General features: G+C 38.0%; 1 protein-coding gene across 2 annotated transcripts in view; it reads left to right on the forward strand.

The window, feature by feature from the left end:
• Positions 1-27183, forward strand: part of Smurf2 (SMAD specific E3 ubiquitin protein ligase 2) — a 111051-nt gene that overhangs the window by 22130 nt on the left and 61738 nt on the right. The window contains exon 2 of one of the 2 annotated variants that reach the window (XM_052194744.1): positions 24132-24170. The exons of the other annotated variant lie outside the window; for it this stretch is intronic. Coding sequence (XP_052050704.1) covers positions 24132-24170 — 39 coding nt within the window. The remainder of the gene's footprint in view (positions 1-24131; positions 24171-27183) is intronic. 2 annotated transcript variants of the gene reach the window in all.

Below are 27183 nucleotides of genomic sequence, written 5' to 3' on the forward strand. Positions count from 1 at the left end.
TGTGTGGTGCTGAGAATTTGAACCCAGGACTTTGGATATGTTAGGCAAGTTTTCTACTAATTGAGCTACATCCCTAGCCATGGACTTACATAGTCATGTGAAAAAATAAGTACAAATATATAATTTCTAGAACTTATATTCTAGAAATTTATAGAAGTTATGTTTTGAGGAAATAGAGATTCAAGAAGTCTTTTTTTTTCAGTTGTACATATATATAATATGAGCTTCCACCCCTTTTCTGCTTTGCTTAGGATACTAAGGATTAGACTAGGGACCTGTGCATGCTATGCAGTTGCTCTACTACTGAGTTATAGCTCCAGTTCTCTTTGTGTTTTTAAAGACAGAATCTCACTAAGTTATCTAGGCAGCTCTTGAATTTGTGGTGCTCCTACATTAGTGTCACCTCCAATGCCACTAATTAATTGAAATTGTAAAATCATTCTTTTTTTCCTCTTTTTATTTTATTTATTTATTTTTGAGACAGGGTTTTACTCTGTAGCCCATTACACTTAGAGAAATTATTCATGTTATGTGAATTAATAAATCCATGAAGGTAGTAGAGAATATAACATACTTAGTATTGAATAACATACTTAATTGTTATATGGTTAATATTTGTTTACTATTATTTTTATTGAGCTAATGCAAACCTTTTTTGGATTTAGAATACTAGAGTAAGTATGAATGAAGATGCTATTAAAAAGCATTTCATTTTTTTCTTCTGTTTTCACACTTTATAGAAACTTTGTCTACTTTTTAAATATAATTTTATTTTTTTGATATACACCCTGATCTGGCTTTGAACTATGTAGCTGAGATGGCATTGGACTCCTGATTCTCTGCCTTCCAAGTGCTGGGATTATAGTTATGCATCATCACTCAGGATTTAGCTATCTGTATTAAGGGACCCAACCAACTCCTAGTACCTGAGTGTAGAGGAATTTGCCATGAGCAATGCTGCCTTTTAGTCTAATTATTGTGTGGGCTGGAGAGATGTCTTAGCACAGCAGTTCTCAATGTGTAGGTTGTGACCGCTTTAGGGGTTGAACAACCCTATCTTAGGGGCTACATATCAAATACTTACATTGCAGTTCATAACAGTAGCAAAATTGCAGTTATGAAGTAGTAATGAAATAATTTTATGGTTGGCGATCACAACATGAGGAACTGTACTCTAAAGAGTTGCAGCATTAGAAAGGTTGAGAACTATTGTTTTAGCAGGCAGAAAGCATTGGTGGCCAAGTCTGCAGACTTGAGCTTGATGCTTATGTGGTAGAAATAGAGGGCTGACTCCCTTGAGTTGTTCTGACAGTCCAGTGCTTTTTCAGGTGCTGCCATCCCTCTGTCCCCAAAGCTCTATGTGCTTTGTGATTTTCCATATTTTAAGTTCTTTAGCAAAATCATTGCACTTAATCTTCAAGTACTTACTGCAAAGCAGATGAATAAAACTATTACACAAGAAAACACCTATGTCACAGTAATTTGTACACAGGCTCAAGCTAGGTAAGTGCTCAGGGAACTGAAAATTTGAATCGAGACAGACAGTTCTTACGTCTGTTTCTGTTTCTGAGTTACAGTAGTCTTCCCAAATTGTTAGGTCTACTGGTACAGAGATCTGGACACCCTGTGCAGTTTGTTTATTTGTTTGTTTTCTTTAAGAAGTTACTTTTGCCCTTGTTCTGGAAAGACTCAGTGCAGCAGTATAGGGAAGTGGGAAGGGGTAGATGGGGGAACAGGGGGAGGGAAGAGGGCTTATGGGACTTTCAGGGAGTGGGGATCCAGAAAAGGGGAAATCATTTGAAATGTAAATAAAGAATATATCGAAATAAAAAAAAGTTAATTTTGGGTTCATTTTCCCTTATGGCTTAATTGGGGTGGATTGGACAGGTAAAGTAGTTGTAGCTTCCTTTTAAATCAGGTTTTAAGCCAAACAGGTTGAGTGAGTATTTTGAATTAATCAAGTACTCCCCTCTTGGCCTGCTCCTGTTGGCAGTTGCCTGAGTAAAGTCAGTTGGATACATTTGGTTGAGCTGGCACACACTTCTTGGGTACGCTAAGGACAGGAATATGCTGGGGGTGTGAACAGTTCTTAACCATATGGTGTGGCTTACACAGGACTGTTTGGCTAGTTTAGTTTCAGACATCAGAGCTAATGGAGACATTTGTGATGAATATGCCAACAATTGAAGCTTCTGGAAATTAAAAGTGGTGTCTTTTCCCCATTTTTTTTTAAAAGGGGGGCTTAGAATAATCCTGGAGTGATAGGGGTAGCTAACAGATAATGAGAGGCAGTGTGTAATGGTGAAGTGTGGATCCTCTCTAATCTTTAATTTCTTTCTGTAGAGTGGCTTTTAATGCTATGAATTCAGAGGTGGGAATGAACTCATCTACATAATGCTCTGCACAGTGCCTGGGAAGTGTTGTGCATTTAGTGAATTAGTGTTGTTGCTATTCACGGTCTTATTATGTCTAGTAGTATGTGAGCAGAAGGGCAGAAGTGCCTACCGTTGTTGTTAATTCCATAAGGAGGTGGTTAAGTACATTTTGTGAGTACATCCTTGGAGCTGGGTTGACTTTCAAAGACCAGTCAAGGTGTGCTCTTCATCTGTCAAAATCAGTTAATTTCCTCATCTGGAACTTTGCATAGTACTTCTTCCCTCTTTTGTTATATCTGTATGTCTCTTACTTTGAATCCTGCCTGATGTAGCCCATTTCTGTTAATTCCTGTCTTGCATTTGTTTTCTAAAACACAAATTTCTGTCTTGTTTTCATTTATGTGCAAAGTTGGGCTTTGTCCAAGCAAAGCTGCTTTTGCCAATGGCAGTCTAATAGAGACTTTCTTGTTTACCTGCATCTCTAAAAAAATGATTTGTGTGTGTATGGGGGATGTGGGGATTGTGCATGGTGTGCTTGTGGAGGTCAGTGGACAAGTTTTTGGAGTTGGTTTTCTTCTTTTACTGTGTGCATTTCTCAGGCCTGGAGACAAGCACCTTTACCCACTGAGTCATCTCACTGGCCCTGGTTTACCTGTCTTTACCTCACTACTTTGTTTGACTGACAGATGCTTTCCAGAGACACCCAAGAGCTATTTGAGTGTTGGTAAAAAGTATAGAGTAAAAAAGGTTTCTGGACTTGTGTTGTTCTCACCACCCATGTACAGAAAGTCCTTAACCAGGGCTTTACAACATGTAAAATGCACTTAAACTCTGGGTAGTGTTTACAGTTTTCTAATACCCCACCCATGTTCAGAGTTGAGTAAGAACAGTTTCAAACCTTACGTTCAGTTCAACACTGCGTAAGTTGTCATTTATATCCTTCTCCCTTGCCACAGCCATTCCTTAAATACAGATTTGTAGGTTTGACAGCATTAACACAATTCTCTTGCTGTCTGTACCCAGCCTGTTGGACCAGTTTGGGTGGGGCAGCAGGAACTGATTTGCATTTTGGTAGGTAAGCACTCTATACTTACAGAGCTGCTGGCTCCCTTTCTCCTGTGGCATTTAGTTTGAATAGGATCATATATTGATAGAAATTCCCAGTTGGCTGATAACTTCTCAAAATTATTTTCTTCATCCAGGCATGAAGACTTTAGAAACCAAACAACACAACTTCTGGGACGATTTTACTACTTCATGTGCTTTAACTATATACTTCACCTCTGCATGGGGCAAAACCAGATGACATCTCCGATCTCAAGTGACTAGTCTATTGCTGATTGTACTCTTGTAAGGCCATTTGTTACTTAGATGTAACTGGTGATTCATTTCACAAATTTAAAATATGCAAATATATATATGATGTATATAATGTACATGTGTCTAATATATACATGTGCAAAATATTTATACGTGCATTCAAAAAATGCAGCTCCTTCCATGATATTTACTATTTGAGGGTGGGATTTATAGTCTTGAGAGGGGCTCAGAGTGCAGTTGCAATGAATAGTTTCAGGATTCTTAGCTTTAAGCACTTGTTTAAAAAAATTTTTTTTCTGAGTTTCTCTATGTAGCCCTGGCTGTCTTGGAATTCACTCTGTAAACCAGGCTGGCTTCAAACTCAGGGATTCATCTGCCTGTCTCTGCCTACCAGGCTCTGGGACTAAAGATGTGAACTACCATACCTGACCCTTGTTTAAAATATTAAACAGCTCTTTCCAGGCACTTTTGTTACTTCCTTCTGTGATTTCTGAAGTGTTCTACACTCAGCTCATACTTGGAACTATTGTTTTTTGAGAGTTTTCTCTGTATTCCTCTTTAGACCCAAGTAAACATTTTTCTTTCAGTCTGTGACCACATTCATTTCTTACAAACTAGTTTCCTTTAAGCTCTTCCTGTAGTTTAAATAGGCTTTCTTTGATAGTGGAAAGTTGTCCTGCCTTTTTATTGCATGTACAGTCCTTGGTTCTCTTAGTTCTGTTGTCCTGTTTGCTTTGTGTGGATATGTATGTATATGTGTAGACCCACACAGCACTCCATTGTGGTTGTGCAGGGCGGAGTACCTTGGATACCAGTCCTTGCCTTCTACCTTGTTTGATACAGGATCAAAAAGCTAGCTAGTCTATGACAGCTGGTCTGCAAAGCTCTTGGGAGTCTCTCGTAGGAGTGCTGGGATTGCAGACATGCTGTGCCTGCCTTTGTGTGAGATTTGGAGGTTTGAACTCAGTCTTGTGTGGCAAGTTCGTTACCCATTGAGCTGTCTTTCCAATACTGCTTTCTCTCTTCACTATGCTACTCTTTAGATTCTTTTAGCATTGTTTAACTTCCTTTTTGATATTAGTTTATTCTCTTGAGGCTCTCTTTGAATTACAGTGTTACCAGGAAGCCATGACTTTGGATATCCATCTCTTTCTAAGATTGTCAGGAATCTTTCTCTATTGGTCCCTCTGGAAATTTGATCTCTTTAAAAACTTGTTGGTTTACCCTTGGGTGATTATCTTTTTAATTTTTTTTTAAGATTTATTATTTTTTTTTATTTTACATATATGAGTACACCGTAGCTGTCTTCAGACAAACCAGAAGAGGGCATCAGACCCCATTACAGATGGTTGTGAGCCACCATGTGGTTGCTGGGAATTGAACTCAGGACCTCTGGAAGAGCAGTCAGTGCTCTTAACCACTGAGCCATCTCTCCAGCTCCGTCTTTTTAATTTTAATGCAGTGATAATTGCTTTACTTTGCTATAAATGTTCTTCTGTATATATCTTTTATATTTTTGGGGATAGATAAAACTACTAAAGCAGATGAGAAAAGGTATTTTCTTTGTAGCCCTTGAAATAAGTGAATAGCAAAATATCCTTTTCTCTCTTTCTTTTTTTTTTTTTCTTTTTGATTTGTTTTTTTTCGAGACAGGGTTTCTCTGTATAGCCCTGGCTGTCCTGGAACTCACTCTGTAGACCAGGCTGGCCTCGAACTCAGAAATCCGCCTGCCTCTGCCTCTCAGATTGCTGGGATTACAGGCGTGCGCCACCATCGCCCGGCAAAATATCCTAAAGCTGCAGTTTTGAATGCATGTGTACATATTTTGTATATGTGTACATTATAGACTCACAATATATATCATATACATATTAGCATATTTAAAATTATAAAATGTGTTGCAGGTATATCTAAATATGATTGCATAGATGTAGTAGGGATTATGGATTCTGAAGTGAGACATTTTACAATCAGCTTTGATATTTTGAATTTTAGTTTTATATGGAAAATATAAAGAAATAAAGATTTTGTTTCCCTCTTAAGAAATAGACTTAGTCCATTAAAGCAATACAGTCCAAAATACTTTATTCATTCTGTAAAAGAATGTTTACTGAGTACTTGATATTTGTCAGCACTAAGGTATGATAAGAGACACTTGGATATTGTCTTTGTTGTTAAGATGGCTGACAGTGTGGTATTTCAGTATGCATTGTTAAGTCTATGGCAAAGATATACCTCATATCCTAAGAAGACTGAGAAATGAAAACCTAATTTGACAAGGTCATCTGAACAGATGGCAAGGATCACTCTGAGTACCAGCTCAGTGATATTTGTGCTTCATTTATAAGGATTTATGCAGGTATATAAGCTGAGGAATAGTGAAGGCGGTATTCTGTGTTTAAAGAATGATAGACAAAAGGTATCTCTGTGGGCATTGTGAAAGATGAGGCTGGAAAAGATGGTGGTCAGGGACCAAGTCATAAGATACCCTGTGTGTTAGGTGAGTTGGCAGGCCTTAAGGTCTTTATGTAAGCAGTTTGCTTTCCATTCTAGAAGCTGCCTGGAAGAAGTACATGGATAATGGGCAGAAGGTTTTTCTTTGTTTGGATTTTGGGGGATTTTGTTTGTTTGTTTTGGTAACGTGTATATTGGTGATGCTGTTAAATTTGAGGAGAAAGAAAAATAGTTAGAATTTAATAGTGGGGAAATCCCTTGAAGCAGTTACAAGAAAAGACTAAGACCAAAAATTGAGCACTGAAAAAGTTTTACTGCCCTGCAGGGAACTTGATCCAACACGGAGTTTAATAGGCTCTGGGGAAGGAAAAATAGAGTAAGTCTTTTAAAGCTAAACAACCACAGAATGTCTCGTGTTTCCTCTTAGAGAAGCAAGGTCTCTGTGATCTGCTGGTGATACAGAGAAACAGTGGTTTAGCCAGTAAGTGGCCTCTGTATGTGTCTTGAAACTATGACGTATAACTTGGGGCCAGTGTCCAAACTGTTGTGTAACATGGGTGTACACATTTTGAACTGTACCAGGAACCTAAATGAAACAAAAATCATATCATGTTTGAATTAAATCACCAGAAGAATGCTGCAACAATATTTTAAAGGAACGCATTAGCCTGTTTTACAGTACTATCTTGTGTAGGAACTGTCTTTCTTTGTAGTCATCGGCTTGATCTGGAGTTCCAGGGAAAGTTGTATGTTTTTCTGCTTCTGGAGACTATTGTTGGATTCACTTTTAAGATTGAGGGCATAGACGCCCATTGGTCAGGACTGGCAGTATGTTTCACAGAAACCCTGTGTACCAGCACCTTGAAACCTGTCTGTGGGAGCTGTTGGTGGGAGGACTTGCTATGGCCCTTCAGGTGCATTCCTTTTCTTTGACAGAAGTTATGTACCATATGGACATAAACTGAGAGAATTGGATGAGGAGTGATTACATGGCTATTAATGCTACTAGTAAAACCTGAGGTTGGAAAAACTTAGAATTTTCTGAAACTTCAAGGATAATATAAATGATAGATTCTATCTTGAGGATTTTAGAGAAATTCTGTTAACCTCTGTGAAAAAGTTTCTTGATAGGATTTCACAAGCTCAGTGAGCAGAGTGCTTACTTGAGTGCTACGTGTAGAGTGGTAACAGGCCTTCATGGGTAATGCCTTTTCCTTTTCAATCTGCCCGCCTGCCTGCCCCTCTTTCATTTTCTTCTTTTTCTTTCTTCTGCCTCTGCCTCTGCCTCCTGAGTACTGGGATGGTTGTTCTAGTTGGTTTCAAACTCTCAATCTTCTTGCCTCAATGTCTAGATATATATCGATATAGCTATAGATACAGCTATAGCTATAGATAGCTTTGTTCCATCATGCCCAGAGCATTGTCATTTAAGAAATAAACCATTCAATATTTAACCAGAGTTGACGAAAGGGGGAGTGTATATGATCAGAGCCTGGAGATCAGTTTGAACTCTTAATTGGGGTCAGCTTAATACATTTCTCCATGTTGATAGACCCTTAAGGCCAAAGAGTAGTGCAGTCTGATCTGTGTTGAGTTCAGTAAGCACAGGAAGCAAAGGCTAATTTAGTTTTGTATTAAAGCATTCAGTTTGATTAAAGTATCACAAAACAAGATACAACCCAGTAAAAGCTTGCAGAGGCACTTATATTCTTTTCTGTTGAACTAATTTGCCAATTTAAATTGGCAAAAGTTGTGAGACTGGAAGGGTTATGGGTATGTTAGAAATACTGTTGTTATTTTGTTAGCACTTAGTGCACAGTTGGAAGGGATTTAAAGTAGACATAGAAGTTTCTATATCCATGACTAACTGGGCCCTTACCAGAAGATTAAATGTGTATTGACTAATAAGAGCACAGCAAAGTTCTGCTCAGTGTATGGCATTTATTCCTGTGTTTCTACCTGACCAGAGGAGCTCACTCAGTTTTTAAAGACAGACTTCTAGTATTGATTTCTTTGTGTATTCACTATTTTCTCTTGTATAATCCTTGTCTTTGTCATTCAGAGATAAAGATAGTGAGTAGTTGAGTAAAGTTGTTTAATTTGATGTGATATGAGGACTTTTGAGATTTTATTATTATACTTTGACAATAGTTTGTTATATCCCATCTGAGTAACCTATTTGCCAGTTCACTGACATTTTACATACCAATGTGGCTGTGTCTGGTTTTGATTTACTACAGGTGACTGAAATAGTCCTTACTGTTATTACCTAAAATATTACATGAAGGTTTTTCAAATTTTGTGTTTCTGAATGTTTTTGTTTGTGATTTGGACTTTTGTCCAGACTATTTTGGTAAGAAAATCTCTGGGATTGTCTTACGTGAGCATGTTCTTTTTCTTTAGTTTAAAACAACTTCCTTTTCAGTAATGATAATTGATCTGTATTAGAGTCCTGCTCTGGTAAAGGCTTTTGTAGTTGTCTTTTGAAACAAGATCTCACATGGCCCAGGCTGTCTTCAGATTTATGTAGTGAAAGCTGGTCTTGAATACTTGATCATCCTTCCACTACCTCTCAAATGCAGGAATTACAAGCAGGTATTAACATGCCCAGCTCCAGCCTAGTTCTTGGGAACCATTTTTAGGGAAACTGGTAGTTTATAAGTTTGTGATGTTCTGCTTGGCCTGGGTGTATAAAGTCTAAAAGTATTCTAAGCTCAGGAAACATCAGTCTGCAGTCACTTAGGTCCAGAGTTTATAGACAGTAATGAGGAGGCTAGTGATATAATTCAGTTTGATAAGAGTACTTGTAATATTCCTAGCACCACATAGACGGTGACACATGTCAGTAATACCAACATTTGAGAGATGGAAGCAGGATGATTAGAAGTTCAGTGTTGGGGCTGGAGAGATGTCTCAGAGGTTAAGAGGTCCTGAGTTCAATTTCCAGCAATTACATGGTGGTTCATAACCATCTATAATGATATCCAGTGCCCTCTTCCGGCTTGCAAGTGTACATGCAGGCAGAATACATAATATACATAATATATAGAATATACAGTATACATAATAAATTTTTAAAAGGTTCAGTATAATTTTTTATCTTCATAGTGAGTTTGAGGCCAGCCTAGGTTACACTAGACCTATCTCAAAAACTAGCCAGCTAAACCAAAATGACTTTGGTTTTTAATTGTAATTGTAAGGTTGTCTATCCTGAATTAGCTTTGCCCAAAAACCGAAGAGGATATAGGACTGTAACTAAGGGCAGGAAGATACAAGGAAACTCTATTATGGAGGAAATGTCAGGTGCTTACATGAAGAGTTCGAATATTAGGATTTCAGAAGATGGAATAAAGGATGAACTTTCAAGGCAGGAAGTCAGGACGCAGAACTGACTTGTTAACTTCGCTAGGGACTTATTCAAGAAATATGAATCATTAAATGTCTTCATGAGTCAGTTTAAGAAGGCAGAGTTTTGTTTTATGGGCTTTATCTCCTTTTGTTCTCTGACACTATGTGAAGTGGGGGCAGGTGGGGTTAAAGGCTTTCATTGGAATTGCAAGTTCCCCCAAAGTACCCTTTGAAATTATAAATTGTCCTTGTTTATGATGATACTATAGTATTAGACATGTATAAATTTGAACATAATAGCATATAAGAGTGAGGGTCTTAATAGGATTTGTTTGGTTTTGTTTCCTTTGTCATTTGATAACAAATGTGAATAGAGTACCTAAGCATTTGGGAGGATCCTACAGAGGGCTATCCTTGTCTTTTGCATTTGCCCATACCATGTCCCAGAGATAGCTCTTAGGTGGATGATGAAACATGCACAAAATAACATCCACTTGATGTAGTTCATCAAAGATGACATGAAATTTGTTTTCCATGTCTACCCAGAGGTACTTATATGGTCCTAAACCAGAAAGTTATGAAGCCAGGATAGATGAACTTAGCAGAATCACCAATAGAAGGTGTCAGAAACTTGGTAAAATCTAGGACTGGGTTTATTAGGGGTTGATTTAATTATATGATGTTCCAGAAGCCTTCAAAACTGTTAAAATATTTTATTACATTTTATAAAATTGTTAGAAGTTAGAGATAGTACACTGAGTGAAAGGGCTTAGTTGTTTAGTAGAGAACCTGATCTAGCCCAGAATCTAAGCTCAGGGATGGAGAAATGGAGTAGTCCTTTGTAGCCAAGAGTCTTTACTGGGTAAGCCACATTTCTGAGTGGTCTTGTCTGGTGATACCCAGATTTATTGTAGGTAAGTTAAGATCTGGCTGGAGGCTGTCTATAGTGTACACATGATATAAAATTAGGACATCTGGTGGTTCCTAGTGATATGGTATGCCTGTGTTAGGATTATGTCATCCAGTCAGATTTGTATTGTGGTCAGCAACTAGGTGGCTTGGGTTAGTAGTAGTAGCAATCGGATTTGAGGATGTAGGTGCCGAGAGAGGTCAGGTTTGTATGGCAAGCACCTTTGCCTGTGAGTGGCCTTGCTGGCCCTTTAGTTCTTTTTACACTTGTAGTTTCCTCTGCCATGTTTCTCGTGACCTGCATTTATCAGTGGAGCCTGTTTGGTGATTTATTAGGTATTGAAGAACTACAGTTTTTACAGCCAGTAAGTTTATTTACATTGTTGTAGAAATAAGACTGTTGTAGCTAGAGACTGTTATGGAACAGTATCTCTTCTGCTCTTCACTAGAGAATAGGTTCAGTGAAGATTGTTATTTATAAAGAATTCCAGGGCTAAAAGAGATGGCTAAACAAATACAAATAATTTTGGGACCATCTTGATTTAAATAAAAAAATTATTAGGTTAAGAATCAAGGAGTGAGTTTCATTATTTATTACTTGTTTGTTTTGGGGGAGGGAGTGGGGAGGAAAAGGGTTTATTTTATCTTACACTTCCAAGTGGCAGTCCATCATTGATGGAAATCAAGGCAGGAACTCAAACAGGGCAGGAACCTGGAGGTGGCAGAAGGCGATGTAGAGGCTGTGAAGGAGTGCTGCTTACAGATTGGCTCCATTGACTAGTTTCTTAATCCTAATGATTTGTCAGTAATTTTCTTAGTGTTTTATTGATTTGCTAAATATTTGAGTGCATATTATATTTAAAATTATGTAACAACCTGTAGGTGATACATAAGTAAGCCACATTAAAAAAAAAACAGCTTTCTGAGACAAAATGTAAGATAAAAGTGTCATATGAACTACTGATACATCACTGTGAGAAGGAACTTGGAAAAAAATGGAGTTAGTATGTTCTTAAAGTTTCACAGGAAGGGAAAAATCAAAAACTGAAAAAATAGAATCAGTAATAGTTTGGCAGAGGATCTGAGTTTGGTTCCCTGCACCCATGTCAGGCATTTCACAACCACCTGTAATTCTAGCTCTTCTTGCCTCTGTCTGTGAGCATCTGCACCCACATGCTCAAACCCACACACAGACACATAATTAAAAATAAAATATTAAAAGGAAGAGAGCTTTTCTAGAAGAGTCATACACTTTCAAAATGGATGTATACTGTTGGCTTGCCTGCGATGGTCTTGGGCCACCCTTGCTGTTCCTTAGGATACATCTTTATAGGATTAAGGAAGTCACTATGACTTTTGATTAAAAGTTGAAAATTGAATCTTAAAATTTGAGGATGAGGGGAGAGAAGGGTAGACAGACGCAGTCGCATACATATATGAACCAGAGAGACAGACAGCCAGAACAGCTCTTACATGGAATTGAAGTTTAATAGAGTAGATACAGCTTTTAGGGTTAGTTGGAATAATTACATTCGAGGTCGTAGAGGAATATCATGGATAAAGCTAAAGTAGAAACATGTTCATCTTATGTAAGAGAGACAGAGAAATAAGATTGTCTAGTTGAGGAATTAATGTGAAAAAGAAAGATGGAATCACTGACATTTTAAAAGATACATATATAATAGGATTTACCATTCTTATTTAAGAGGTGAGTAGGATGAGTTACTGTAGTGGGAAATTGTTAAAATATAGTACCGCCCTGTCAGGCCTCTACTCCAAGTCCCAGCAGGTCCCACTCTCCTGCCCAGCACCCACTACTTCCAAGTATCCGGTAAAGCATGACTCTTAAAGTTGAGTAGTTAACCAAATATATTTAAGTATATATAACTCCCAATTACATAATGCCAAATTACAATGATAAAGTTTTATCCCAGTATTTCTAACCTCTCAGCACACCAGAAACACATCTGACACCATCTGCATCTGGATCTCCTCCTCCGCTCCCTGGAGCAGCTCCCAGGATCCCTCCCTCTCCGCCCCTCCTCTTAGCTCCTCCTCCCCTTTCCCCTCCAATCACTGGCCTCTCACTGCCTCAGTGTGAATGGATAGGACATATCTTGCATCAAATTACAACTATTATATTTCTTTTTTATCACATATATTTGTGGGGTTGGTTTGGTGTTCAGGGCACATGTGAGGTACTTCTGAAATGTATTGGTTAGAGGACCACTTGTGGGAGTCAGTTCTCTCCATAAACTATGTGGCTTCTGGAGATTGAATTCAGGTTACCAGATCTGGTGACAAGTGCTTTTACCTTCTGAACCATCTTGCTGACCTACAAATCTTGTTTCCTTTTGTGTGCATATGAAAACATAACTAACATGCTTGTAGGGTTCAGTTAGTATACTCTGTGGGGAAGTTTTTTGGTACATTATAAATATGCTAGATATACATAAGTGAACATTGGAAATGGAAACAGATTAACTAGAGAGGTAGACATTTGCTCTCTGGTGTTTGGAAACATGTTGTGCAGTTAGTAGAACCAGAGTGGTCCTCAGGAAAAAGAGGGCTGCCTCCCTAGGGAAACTGATACATTTCATCTTGAGTAAGTAAAATTGAAGGGCCAGTAAAATGCCTAAGTCAGGAGTGTGTGTTTGGCAGTTGAAATTGGCTTGGAGACTGCTTGAGAAGTAAAGGTACACATATGGATGGGGTTTACTGGAAGACTTATCAAGTAGATAAGCCTGCTAGGAGTGTCCCTCCCCACTCCAGCTCATGTGTCAGAGCTTCATCACTAAGGGATGCTATCTGTAGATGGAGCCTCTGGAAAGGAATTAGGTCAATGAAGATGGAACATTCATGAATAGGATTAGTAGTGGATGCAAGAGAAGGTTCCCTTCTTTGCTTTGCCTAGAATATAGCAAGAACATGCCTGTCTATACTCCAGAAAGAAGGTTCTCATCAGACACTCAGTCTGCTGGCACTTGATCTTGGACTTTATATCTTCCAGAATTTTGAGAAATAGTGTTTGTTGTTTAAGCCACCCAGGCTACAGTATTTATTTTGGCAGCTTGAGCGAAAATAAATCTCTTGTCAGATTATGAGAAGACTCCTTTCTTGCTAGTAAACACACCTCACTGGACATTTAGAGGAGAAAGAATAAAAATAGCTAATATGTACGGAGCATTTGCTATATTAAATATTAGTATTTTAAATAATTCATATATTATAATTTGTTTAGTCTTTAAAACAACTGAGGTAACTTAGAGAAGTCTCATTTTCAGATAAAGACTCTGGAGCATAGCTTCATTAAATAGTGTTCAGGATTACATACCAGTAAAATAGCACCAGGCTCAAATGCAGGCATTGTGACCTTGTTTAACCCTTGCGTGATACTTAAAACTTAAACCAAACCACACTCTTTGTAGTGTTGCTAGAAATAAAAGGTAAAGGACATCTGGGAGTGGCTAGGAAATGATGCAGACCTGTCTATATATAATGTTAAACTACGAGTTAACAAATAAATTACAAATACTATATACCTGAATTGTATAATAACACATCTAACTTGGTATTCTGAGGAAGAATAAATTATTGTGCAGTGTGGTTTACATATACTCTTCTATTTAAAAAAATTAGATTTCTTTATTTTTATTCTATGTATGTGCTATGTCTGTTTTTATGTTTGTGTACAAAGTGTGTACCTGGTGCCTAAGGAGACTAGAGGTGAGTATTGGGTCTTCTGGAACTGGAGTTTAAAAATGGTTGTTAACTGGCATGTTGGAGCTAGGCATGGAATCCAGGTCTTCTGGAAGAATAGCTAGTGTTCTTAGTCACTGAGCCATCCTCTCCAGCCCCTAAGTATACTCCTCCAACCTCTGGCACTGCCATCAGTTATGAACAGGTCTGTTTAAAGGAATACATCTAGCAGAGGAAGTGGTAGCTGAGTTTTGAAGTGTCTTAGTTAGGGTTACTTTTGTTGTGATGAAACACAATGACCAAAGCAACTTGGGGAGGAAATGACTTATTTGGCTTAAGTTTCCATATCACAATTCATCTTCACAGTTCTTTATCAAAGGAAGTCAGGACAGGAACTCAAGGAGGGCAGAAACCTGGAAGCAGGAGCTCAGCAGGAGCTGATGCAGAGGCTGTGGAGAAGTCCTGCTTACTGGCTTGCTTCCCATGGCTTGCTCAGCCTGCCACCTTATAGAACCCAAGACACCAACCCAGGGATGGGACTACTCACAACAGACTGGGCCTTCACCAGTCAATCACTAATTAAGAAAATGTCCTTCAGGCTTGCCTACAGTCCGATCTTTGGAGGAATATTTTTAATTGAGGTTCCTTCCTCTCTGATAATTTTAGCTTGTATCAAGTTGACATAAAACTATTCAATAGTAACAAAATAATTGGCCTGCAAACAGAATACAAGGGGATCAATGTATGAAAAACAGCACATTTATGTATTATGTAAATACTGGTTTAAAATACATAGCTGAGGGGCTGGAGAAATGGCTCAGTGGTCAAGAGCATTTACTGCTCTTGTGGAGGACTCTAGTGTGGAGTGCCAGCATCCAAGTTGGGAGGCTCAAAACCTGTACTCCACCTCCAGGGGATCTAATGTTCTCTTCTGTGACTCTGCAAGCACCTATATAGCCCCATGCATATAATGAAAAAATTAATAAATTAAAAAAATATATAGCTGAAATATTTTTGAATAGTTTTCCAAATACATTTATTATAATGTATTAGGTTTGTATTTGGTACTTGTGCTTATTAGAAAGTTCTGTAATAACTTTTCGTTTTTGAGTTAGGGTCTTATTATGTAGATCATGTTACCCTAACTTGTGTTAACTGTGTAGACTTGAACTTCTAGTTCTTCAGTTTTTCCTCTCTAGTACTATGAATAGACATATACTATACTGCCATACCTAGTTTATGTGGTGTTGGGGATGGAACCCAAGGCTTCACACACGTGCCACACAGGCATTCTGTCAACAGCTACATCTGCAGCTCCTGTAGTAATAATATACAGCAATTATAAGCTTCTGCTCTTATATGTCAGTGATCAGGAATGGTGCACAAAAATGTATGTCTTTGGAGCATGGGCCAACTTGTTGAGACTCATTGAGAGGTGTTGAAATGGATTTCTGTATAAGTTTTCAGTGTCAGTGTTAAGTGCAAAGAACATGAAGAAAGTATATTGGTTAAAATAGCCTTGATGGGGCAGGAGAGATGGCTTAGCCGTTAAGAGTCCTGACTGCTCTTCCAGAGGTCTCAAGTTCAATTCCCAGCAACCACACGGTAGCTCACAACCATTTGATGCCCTCTTTTGGTGTGTCTGAAGAGAGTTACAATGTATTCACATACATACAATAAATAAAGTCTTAAAAAAAAAGCTTTGATAACTAAGTTACAGGAACAGTATTGTAAAAGTTTGTTTGATTTGGTGGGTATGCAGAGAAAAGTAGGATATCTGACTATCTTTTCTTCCTTTCTTTGAAGCCGTTTCATTCCAGTGAACATCATAATTGGAATGCAACTGCAATCTGAGGAAGAAGGGGGAGTTTGTCAAGGATATAATGAGCAGTTGAGAGTGTTATTGAAATTAAGCATAGACAACCATACATTATGAGTACAGCTGAGTAAGAACAGCAGGGCACTCTGTTACCTCAGCTGGACACGTGTTGATACTGTTACAGATGCTTGTTTCGTATAGGCAACTCCTTTCTAATCAGAAAAGGAAATGATTGGCAACCCCAAAAGGAGTTGCTTTTCCAATTACTACTTCAAATAACAATATAAAAATAATTTTTCTGGTTTTTTGGGGGGTGTGAGGGTGTGGGGCAGAATTTATAAATATTTCTTGTAAAAGTAACAGACATTTAAACCAACATAGTGGCATATTCCTATAGTCCCAGCCCGCACTCAGGAGGTTGGGGCAGATGAATCTAGATTTAGTTGAAATCTTTATGTGTATGTTTGCATGTGCCTAAATATATGTACCTATGTGTGTTTGATGGTTTGAATGCAAATGATGCCCGTAAGCTTATATGTTTGACTGTAAGCTTATATGTTTGACCGTAAGCTTATATGTTTGATATATCAGTTGATATATCCAGTTGATATATGATTTGGGAAGTATTACGAAGTGTGCCCTTGTTGGAGAAGGTGTGCCACTAGTGGCTGGGCTTTGAGGTTTCAAAAGTCTAGACCAGGCCCAGTGTTTCTTTGTCCCTATCTGTCTGTGGATCAGTATGTAAATCTCTCAGCTACTGTAATACTTGTTTGCTTCCCATCGTGATGATAATGGACTAACCTGAAAATGTAAGTAAGCAACCAGTGAAATGCTTTGTCATGGTGTTTCTTCACAGCACTAGAATAGTAACTAAGGGTGTATGTGTGTATGCATGTGTTCGTGTGCATGCATGCATGTATGTGCAGAAGCTCACAAAGATCAGAAAAGAACAGTACATCCCAGAACTGGAGTTACAAGTGGTTATGAGACTAGAAACTGAACTCAGGTATTCTGCCGGATGAGACAGGTGCTCTTAATCACTGATCCATCTCTCCAACCCCTAGATTTGAGGAGAGCAGGGCTACATATAAGGATTCTAATTCTCCATCAAAAGGGAGTATTTATGTCATAATAATTGAACCATATCTACCTTGTGAGCTCTGAGCATAAAGGCTATATCTTTGTGTTTGTAGAATCTATCATAGTACTTGGCATAAAGTGAGGACTTAGGAAATGTCAAGTGAAAGAATGAAACTAGGCCTTAGGGTATACATATGCCTTTAATGTTAGTACCTGGGAGGCAGAGGCAGGTGGTTCTCTGTGAGTTTGAAGCCAGTCTAAGGAGTTGGAGGCCAGCCAGGCCTATACAGTGAGACTATCTAAAAAAAGGGGGGTGGGGGTGGGGGGATTGCCTTATCAATTCCTTTGATCTGTTCTTAGTAAGCATCTCGAGGGTTATACTTGTATTCATGTGAAATACAGAGACATGACCAGCATGCTAATTCTTAGTAACTTTCTCATAGCTGTCATAAAATACATGGCAGGGACAACTTGAAGGATTTGCTCTTGGTCTCTGAGATGTCAGTCCAGTGACATAGAGCACCTGGTAGAACAGAACAGTTCACATCATGGTGGCCAGAAAGCAGAGTATAGGATCATGACATTATTCTGGCTTTTCTTTTATCCTGCCAGTGTTCTAAGCTAATAGGTTGAGGCCACCCAAGTTCAGTGTTGATCTTCCTCCTTAATGAGTCTTTTCTGCAAACTATCTCAGAAAAACATACAGTGGTATGCCTCACTGATTGGCAATTCTAAATCAATAAAATTGACAGTGGAGATTAGCTACTATACAAATTTCCTTAATTTAAATTGATTATACCATCATTTTAAGCCACTTATTTACAGAAGAGGCAGGTAGACTAGCTAGAACAACTTTAGGACATATAGATTTAAGAATACAAAAGGTGGGCTGGAGAGATGGCTCAGTGGATAAGAGCACTAACTGCTCTTCTAGAGGTCCTGAATTCAATTTCCAGCAATCACATGGTGGCTCACAACCATCGGTAATGGGATCTGATGCTCTCTTCCGGTGTGTCTGAAGACAGGGACAGTGTACTCACATACATAAAATAAATATATCTTTTAAAAAAGAATACAAAATGTTTGGAGGAATTGGAGATGAATATTAACAAGATCAAAGTAGTATAGCAGACCATCTATGCGTCTCTAGCTCATTCAAGACATTGTCCCTAATGGACTGTATTATTAAAATGCTACATTTGTAGTTGTCATTGATCAAAATTAGCACATAATTGGTTAATATCTGAAGCTAGTGTGATGTGTTAATAAAATTTAGTGGAAATTTAATCAATAAGCATTTCTGCCTTTCTGCATATAACTAATTCCAATAAGCTTACTAAATGTTAAAAGGGTTGAGGTACAGCTGGATGGACAGGAGAATGTCTGGCCTCTTCACCCTTTGCTGCATGTGGCACACTTAATTTACAAGCTCTCTCTCCTGCTGCTTTACCCTCACCATGTCCATGCGTGCCTCTCTTAAGAAACACTTAGAAAACAAGAATTAATCAATCTTGGTTATACTTTCCATGGTTTCTGTTACCAAAAATTAGACTTAAAACACACACACAAATACACACACACATATTAGATACATATTTCTCAGAAGCCCTTGATACATACCTCCTTAGGGAAAGGTTTGTTATAGTGGCATACTCAAGAGTTTGTCATACTGAAATAAATGAATTCTTTGAAGGAGTAACTCTCCCATAATTGATAACTGAGGATGGGAAAAAAAAGAGAGCTGTGGTTCTAATCTCTGCAGTAGATTTCCAAGAAATAGAACAGGACAGTGAAGACTAGAGTACATGAAAATTATTTATGCAAGTGAATACAATTACCATTTTTCAGAACATATATTGATAATCTTCAAAATTACAAATATAAGGTGTTGCTTTGAGAGCATTAAACAATATATGTAAAAACTACTTTCACAAAAATTGGTTGGAAGGGCTGGAGAGATGGCTCATATGTTAATAGTGGATCCTGTGTGGCGAGGACCTGAGTTTAGTTCCTAGCACTCACATTTGGTGGCCAACAATTGCCTGTAACTAGCTCCAAGGTATCCAGCATTCTTCTGGCTTCCATGGGCACCTACACATGAGATGCCATAAACACATGCAAAATTTTTTTTTGTTTTTAAATCTGTTTGGAGTTGATGAGATTTAGTGCTAGGAATAGTAATCTGGGGCTTGGGACATGGCTAAAGTTGGTAAAGTACTTGCTATGCAAGCATAATAACCTGAGTTTGAATCATTTGCACCTGGGTAAAAAGACAGGCACAGACTAACCTGTAATCTTAGTTTTGAGGAGGTTAGAATCACTAGGGCTTACTGGTGTGAGCTAGTCTAGCCAAGTCAGTGTGTGCTCCATGTTCACCAAACATAGGAGAGTGAGGTAAACATCTAACATCAGCTGTTGATTTAAACATCAGTTGCAAACAATTTGACCAGTTCTGATGTTTCTTGCTTTAAATCTTGTTTGTTCTCTTTATTTTTTCTCTCCCTTCTTTTATCCCTTCCTCTGCATGTGTGCATGCATGCGTCTGTCTGTCTGTCTGTCTGTCTTCTCCAACAGTCTCAAGTGCTGAGATTACAGGTATATATCAGCATGCCTGACTTTCTAGAAAGTTCTGGATTAAATTATTACTTCATAAACTTAGAATGTGTCCAGTATTTGTTCTTGAGTTTTCAGTATAATTTTTTATTTTTATTTTATGTGTATGAATTTTTTGCCGATATGTATGCTGGTGTACCATGTATGTGCCCTGGTATATGTGGAAACTAGACAGCACCCTTGGAAGTGGAGTTCAGGTGGTTGTGAGCTGCTGTGTGGGTGCTGAGAATTGAACCTGTGTCCTTTGCAGGAGCAGCAGGTGCTCTTAACTGCTGAGCCATCTCTCAACAACTCTTGAGTTTTAAGTATTTTTTGAAAATTACTTTCATACTCTTAACATCTTGTAAACTTTAAAATAATGTTAAGCATGATCTAATAACTTTCAAACAAAGAGAATTTATTAAAAAGATTTATTTTTTTATAGATCAAAAGGGATTATGTGTGAGGATTTGTAATTGATGTTTTATTGTTGAAAAAAATCACCATTTTAGTCAAGTTTTAGAGTATGTTGAATTCTGTTTCATTAATTCACCACTCTCTATTGAATGCTGAATAGATGCCAGGTACAATGTATACTTAATGCTGAGGATACTAAGAAATGAGGATGAATGTATAATTCATACAGTGTAGTATGAATTATAGTAACATTGTAAATGTAACATGTATAGTAAAATGTGGTAATTCTTCATGGTAAGTATAAGTTTCTGAGAAAATGGGAGAGTTGAAAAAAACTTGTTCCAAAAAGCTTTCCTCCCCTTTGAGTTTGCAAAAATGAGTAGGTGAGAAGCTTGGGACAAATGATTTGGGTGGAGAGAGGGATGCAAAGTCTATGGTCAGGTGAGAGGTGGAGTGTCTTTGAGACTGTATGGCTAGTTCTCATACTAGGGAACTTAGATGGGAATTGGGGTGAGAAGTGAAGTCAAGGAGATGGACAAGCACTAGCTGTGGCTTTGAGGAGAAAATAAGTTTGATTCGGAAGGCCTTTAAGGATAGAGAAAGGAAAATGAGAGGGTGTAATCAGGGATTTGGAAAGATCACTGTGGGTCTTGTGTTAGCCCTGGAGCTGGTGACACTTGAGATAGTGACCCAGTCAGAAGGCTCTAGTAATTTCTGGGTCTGAACTGGATGAAGAGTAGACAGATGAGGATATCCAAAAGGTTTTCATGGAGCTGATGTTGGTTGAAAATATCCACCCTCTTCAGCTGCTTCCTCTCTTCTGGGCAGGAGAATAGACCTAGGGTCTTGTGTATGCTAGCAAGCGCTCTACTTTTGAACTATACCCAGCCTTGCTTACTGTAAACTGGTGAGAAAGTTTGGTGGGGATGGGGGTCTGGGGGTACAGAGGAGGAGTGATTTACTGGGAGCATACTTAAGTTTTGTAGAACTGAGATTTGAGAGATTTTTAAAGGGTTTAGATGTTATCAGAACTATAAATGACAAAGACCTGAGAGAATATATGAAAAGTGGCTTTACATTTTTTTGAGATGGAAGAGTTTTATTATTTTGCTAAACAAAGAACTCTTAGAAATGTGAGCTCTTTCTACAGAAAAAATATTATAGCAGTTTACATAGAATTTCAAGGTCAATCAAGATGAGCAGTTTTTTGAGAAAGGGTTTCTCTGTTAGCCTTTGCTGTCCTGGAGCTCTCTATGTGGCCCTGGCTTGCTTTGCTTTCACTGGAGGAAGATTGGGTGGTCAGAAGAGACAGGCCGGTATGTCTGTGGTGGCTCTCAAAGTCCATGAGTATGTTAAAAGTGAGATCTAAAGCACAGGTAAAAACATCGTCTCGGACTGGAGAGATTGTAAGTAGAGAGATTAAAAATGTTAAGTCTATGACAGGAAGTTAGAGAATTCTTAGACTGTTTTTCTAAAGTCAGGTGTGGGCTCATTTTACTTCACGAGTCATAAAGTGAATGGCAGTTTATTAAAGACTGTAATTTGAGCCAGGCAGTGGTGGTACATACCTTTAATCCCAGCACTTGGGAGGCAGAGGTAGGCAGATTTCTGAGTTAGAGGCCAGCCTGGTCTACAGAGTGAGTTCTAGGACAGCCAGGGCTATACAGAGAAACCCTGGTGTGTGTGTGTGTGTGGGGGGGGCGTAGACTACAATTTGAAATGTGCATGTGTTGTATATATGTTAATGGCTTGGTTTCTATACTGATAAAGGTTAATGGGACATATTTCTAAATCCATTTTATGATTTAGTACTTTCAATTATGGTCTTAGTTTTCATGATTGAATTTTCATTTTTATAAACAAAACTGCCAGGTGTAGTAGCACACACCTTTCCTCCCTGTGAATTCAAAGCTAACCTGATCTGTATAACAAGTTATAGGCCAGCTGGGGCTACCTAGTGAGGCTCTGTCTCAAAAGCACAAATACGTTTTTTTCTTCTAAGATGTGTGACCTAAGGGGGACATAGGGTCTTGTGATTTTTTTTGTTTTTTTGTTTGTTTTGTTTTTCTTGAGACAGGGTTTCTCTGTGTAGCCCTGGCTGTCCTGGAACTCACTTAGTAGACCAGGCTGGCCTCGAACCTTGTGATTGTTTAATATCTTTATTCCTATACTGATAGTGTTTGTTTAATTTATTCAAAAGTGATTAGACTTTGTAAATTTATATTAAATGAATTTTATATGCCAATCATCAATAATTGTAATAAACCTCAAAGACAGAGAAGTTTGCAGAAATTAGTCAAACATTATATTCATATCTTATATATTTAATTGTAAATATATGAAATTTTGTAATTTTCTCTTTGCTTGTTAAGTTTGAATTAAAGAAGTTTATGAAGACTGGAGAGATGGATGGCTCAGTGGTAAAAGCGCTGGCGATCTGGGTTCAGTTCCAGGTACCCACATAACTGCTTGTAGCAATCTATAAGTCCATTTCCAGATATTCCAATACCTTCTTCTGGCCTCCATGGGCACCATGCACACAAGTATGTTCATACATTCATGCATGGAAACACATACACATAAAATTAAAAGTTCAATTCAGCAATTTTTAATAGATTCAGAATGTTGTGCATGTATTCACATTGCAAGGTACACATATTTGAGATATCTAGCTTTTAACTTAATTTTTTAAAAATTATATTTATTTACTTGTGTGTGTGTGTGTGTGTGTGTAGGTAGGTAGGTATGGAGGTCAAAGGAGACAACTTTCAGGTCCTCTCTTTCTACCATGTTGGGCCTGAGAATCAAACTATGGTTGTGAGGTTGGCAGCAAGCATTTAATTTACCCAGTGAGCTATCTCACCAGCATACGGGAGGCCCATCTTGTCACTGAACATTGATGATTTAGGGGAAGGCAGATTTCTCCTGTAAGGTTTCTGTGGCATTTATATAAGACCACAGAATGCTAGTTTTTAAATACTGCATTGTTAGGAAACTTTTACTTAGGATCTTCTGTATAAAATTGTTTTATCCTTAAATAGATATTCCAACCTGAATTTATGTATATTCTCCTTAGAGTCATTTTTCTCATTACCACTGGGTTTCTTCTGAAACAAACAATAAAAAAAAAAAAAAAAAAAACCAAAAAACCTTTTAGCTGGAAAGTGGTGGCACATGCCTTTAATCCCAGCACTCAGGAGGCAGAAGTAGGCATATCTCTGTGAATTTGAGGACAGCCTGGTCTATAGAGCAAGTTCCAGGACAGCAGAACCTCAGAGAGAAACTGTTTGGAAATAATGCTCCCATTACCCAACAAAACCCCAAAGCCCAAAATAAATTTTATTTTTAATTTTAATTTATTTTTATTTCCCCATTTTGTGTGTGTGTGTGTGTATGAGAGAGAGAGAGAGAGAGAGAGAGAGAGAGAGAGAGAGAGAGAGAGAGAGAGAGAGAGAGCATGCACAAGAGTGAGAATGCTTGGATCCCCTGTAACTGAAGTTGCAGCTATGAGCAGTCTGACCTGGGTGCTGGGAACTGAACTGTGGTGCTCTGAAAATGCAAGTGTTTTCAACCTCTGAGCTGTCTCTCTAGTCCTTTATGAAAAATTTCTCCACTAAGAATAGATCTTTTAAAAATATTTATTTATTATATGTAAGTACACTGTAGCTGTCTACAGACACTCCAGAAGAAGGCATCAGATCTCATTACAGATGGTTGTGAGCCACCATGTGGTTGCTGGGATTTGAACTCAGGACCTTCAGAAGAACAGTCAGTGCTCTTAACCACTGAGTCATCTCTCCAGCCCCCTAAGAATAGATCTTGATGGAAGATAGAATTAGACTCTGATTAAAATGATCAGATTTGTAATCTTGTTCCTCTACTGTTACTGGTAATCATTGCTAAGGTTACAGTCATTGATTTATGTAAAGATGGTTACTTCTTCTGTAGTTTATGATCATATTTCATACCTCAACTGTAGTTAGGGCTCAATCATCCATGTTTGGCATATAAAATTCATTTAATATTTTTAAACATTTAAGTGTTTAAAAGTTAAGCAATGCAGTCTTACTATTTTAATTTAATTTTTCCATGTATTTGTTTTTGTTTTTTTTTTACAGTACTCTGTGCAAAAAACTTGGTGAAAAAGGATTTTTTCCGTAAGTAAATGAACTTTAATACAAATCTTGTATATCCTGTGTAGGTTTGGGGGAGAATTGTATTTTCAGAACTGCCTGGTTTAGGGATTTGGAGACAGACTGTTTTATGAATGCTATATTTTCAGGTCATTGCCTCACACTTATCTAGAGGGTTCTGTGATTTGCCATGCCCCTTCTCTTTATCCATTTCTACTCTTTCATACAAATGTGTGTGCAGGTGTACAAATGCAAGTGTTAGAAATGTTTCTGGAAAGGTTGAAGAAAAAAATATGCTTTTACTTTAACATTTTAAGGAAAATTCACTCATGCATTCAGGATTCATTGGGAGGAAGAGAGTTGAGCCTGCTTGTAGAGTTTCCAGGGGTGTAGGAAAGAGACACTGCCAGTCTTCAGAGAAGTTGTTGACTGCACTGTAGTCTATTTACCAGTTGGATGTAGTTTTTTTGTTTTGTTTTGGGACAGGATTTTGCTGTGTGGTCTAAGCTGGCCTTGAACTTACAGTCCTTCTGACTCTGTCCTCTGACTGTCAGAATTACAGGCATTAACAATGCCCAGAAGTTGTGAAATTTTTGTAGTTCGATTTAGGATTAAGTTTTGTGAGAGCAGATTGGGATATTTCCTTGTATTTACTAAATATCTTAACCTACAATCTCTTTTCTTCTTCCTCACTTTGTATTTTTTGTTGTTTTGAGGTAGGGATTCATTTAGCCCCATCTGGCCTTGAGTTCTTGAGCCTTCTGTGTAGTCTCTGCTAGCAGATGGCTAGTACGAATTTTAACCTTATAATTTCATACTTTATATTAGCTTTAAATTATTTTGTAACAGTCACAAGATTGTAAGTAAAAACCTTTAGCCAAAAATTTTACACGTAAAATATTTGAAATTAGAAATAACTTTTATGGGCTGGTGAGCTGGCTCAGTGGTTAAGAAGAACACTAGCTGCTCTTACAGAGGTCCTGAGTTCAAGTCCCAGCAACCACATGGTGGCTCACTACCATTTATAAGGGGATCTGATGCCCTCTTCTGGCCTGTGGATCAGAGCACTCATATATTAAATAAATAAAATTAAAAAAAAAAAGAAATAACTTAGATTTTTAAATCTAAATTCTGTCAGCTTACAAAAACGGTGTGTTGGGTGTTTATTTATGATGTTAGGTAATATTTTCAGGTTGGTTAAAAGGGAAAGAAATTTGCAGGACTGGAGAGATGGTTCAACAATTAAGAGCACTGGCTGTTTATCCAGACCCAGTTTGATTCTCTACACCCACATGGAGGCTCACTACCATTTGTAACTCCAGTTCCAGTAACCCCTTACTGACCTCTGAAGACACTTCATGCAAGTGGTGCACAGGCATACGTGCAGTCAAAGCATTCAATACATAACAATAATTGTTAAAGGAATAATTTTTGACACACTTTAAATCCATACTTAATTTCATTTATTCCTTTCTATCTTTTAACATTAGAACTTGATTTTAAGTTCAAAGAACATAATTTTATAAAACTCTAGTTATGAATGTTTATGGTATCTTTGTGTTTAAATGGATAAATGTCAAATAGGATAAATTGAAGCAGAGGAGGACAGTTGGAAGCAGCCTTCCACTTTTATACCATAGTTTACCCTACAAGCATTTCACAGGAGAGGAGGACCCAAGGGCCGTGGAACTCCCCGACTGTATCTGCTAACACCAATTTTATTCTCTCCTGGGCTGCTCCTTAATTATACTTCCCTATCATTAATAACCTAAAGACCTTGGTAATTTTTTGACAACTTCCTAAGATTGAGTTCTGTGACTTGTCTGGGTGAAGCTGCAAAGCCTCGGGAGACTTGGATGTGGTGCCAACCGAACAAAGCCGAGGCTCGCTTTTAAGACATTTGCGCACATTTTGAAGATAAAATCTTCAGTTTTGTCTTTCAGTTTTCTTTCCCTTTCAAATTCTTTCCTTGTCCAGAACCCCATTCACAGCTTCTTTTATAAAACATCCAGATAGTCTTGTCTCAGTGTTCCTCAGAAGTCGTTAATTCTTTGTAATTCTCTAAGAATTGACAGTGACTCCTTGTAGAGTCTTTTGTGCTTGAGTAGTAGGTGAAAGAAAGAAATCCCAATTCATTGGTGTAAGACAGTAAAAACTGCAAAGAATAATTTGAGTAATTTAAGAATGTGAGCTTGCTTCAGCCCTAAGGTTTAGAGGCAGCATAATTATTTTTAAAACTCAAAATGGACTCTACCTGGCAGACTAGAAAGGGGAGCAACAAAAAGTCAGCCTCAGGCCTTCCAGAGGAGGCAGCCAAGATGGCAGTGACTCGAGGCTCACCCTGACCAATGTCCCAGATTTCTGTGTAGGTTCATACCTGCACTTCAGGGTGTCTTTGACCTGTTTATAATAAAGTTCTGTCTATCCACATTTATCTTAGGGGAAGACAGTAGATCTTAATTTTTTCTATTATTGAGTATATTTCCTGATCAAAGTAGAGTTTTTAAAAAAGATTATTTTAATTTTAGGTGCATGAGTGTTTTGCTCACATGTAAGTGTCCTGTCTACATCCTTGTGCCTCTGGAGGCTAGGAAAGGGTGCCGGGTTCCTGGACGTGTATTTGTGGACAGTCGTAAACCATTATGCCAGTGCTAAGAAGTGACCCTGGTTTCTCTGCAAGACTAACAAATGCTTTTAACTGCTGATGCATTTCTCTAGTACCCAGAGTATAATTATTAATAGTAAATATAATTAAGCTTAAATTGTGTTCAGTGATTAAAGTCTATTTTAAGGTGGTATACGGGTGCATGTGTCATGATGCATGTGAAGGTCAGAGCTCTACTGCTCCTAGCAAAGGCCTTTCATACCTGTGTGTGTTCTGCATTCATTGCTCTTTCTTTCTGTTCACAGTCAGACTGTTCTGGCTTTATGAGCGTTTTCTTCACTCACTCTTGAACAAGTAGTAAATGGGTGGTGTGTCAGGTTTTCATCACCGACACAGTATTTGAAAGAATCAACTGAAAGGAGGAACTGGTTT

Source organism: Apodemus sylvaticus, chromosome 10, assembly GCF_947179515.1.
Source record: "Apodemus sylvaticus chromosome 10, mApoSyl1.1, whole genome shotgun sequence".
NCBI lineage: Eukaryota > Metazoa > Chordata > Mammalia > Rodentia > Muridae > Apodemus > Apodemus sylvaticus.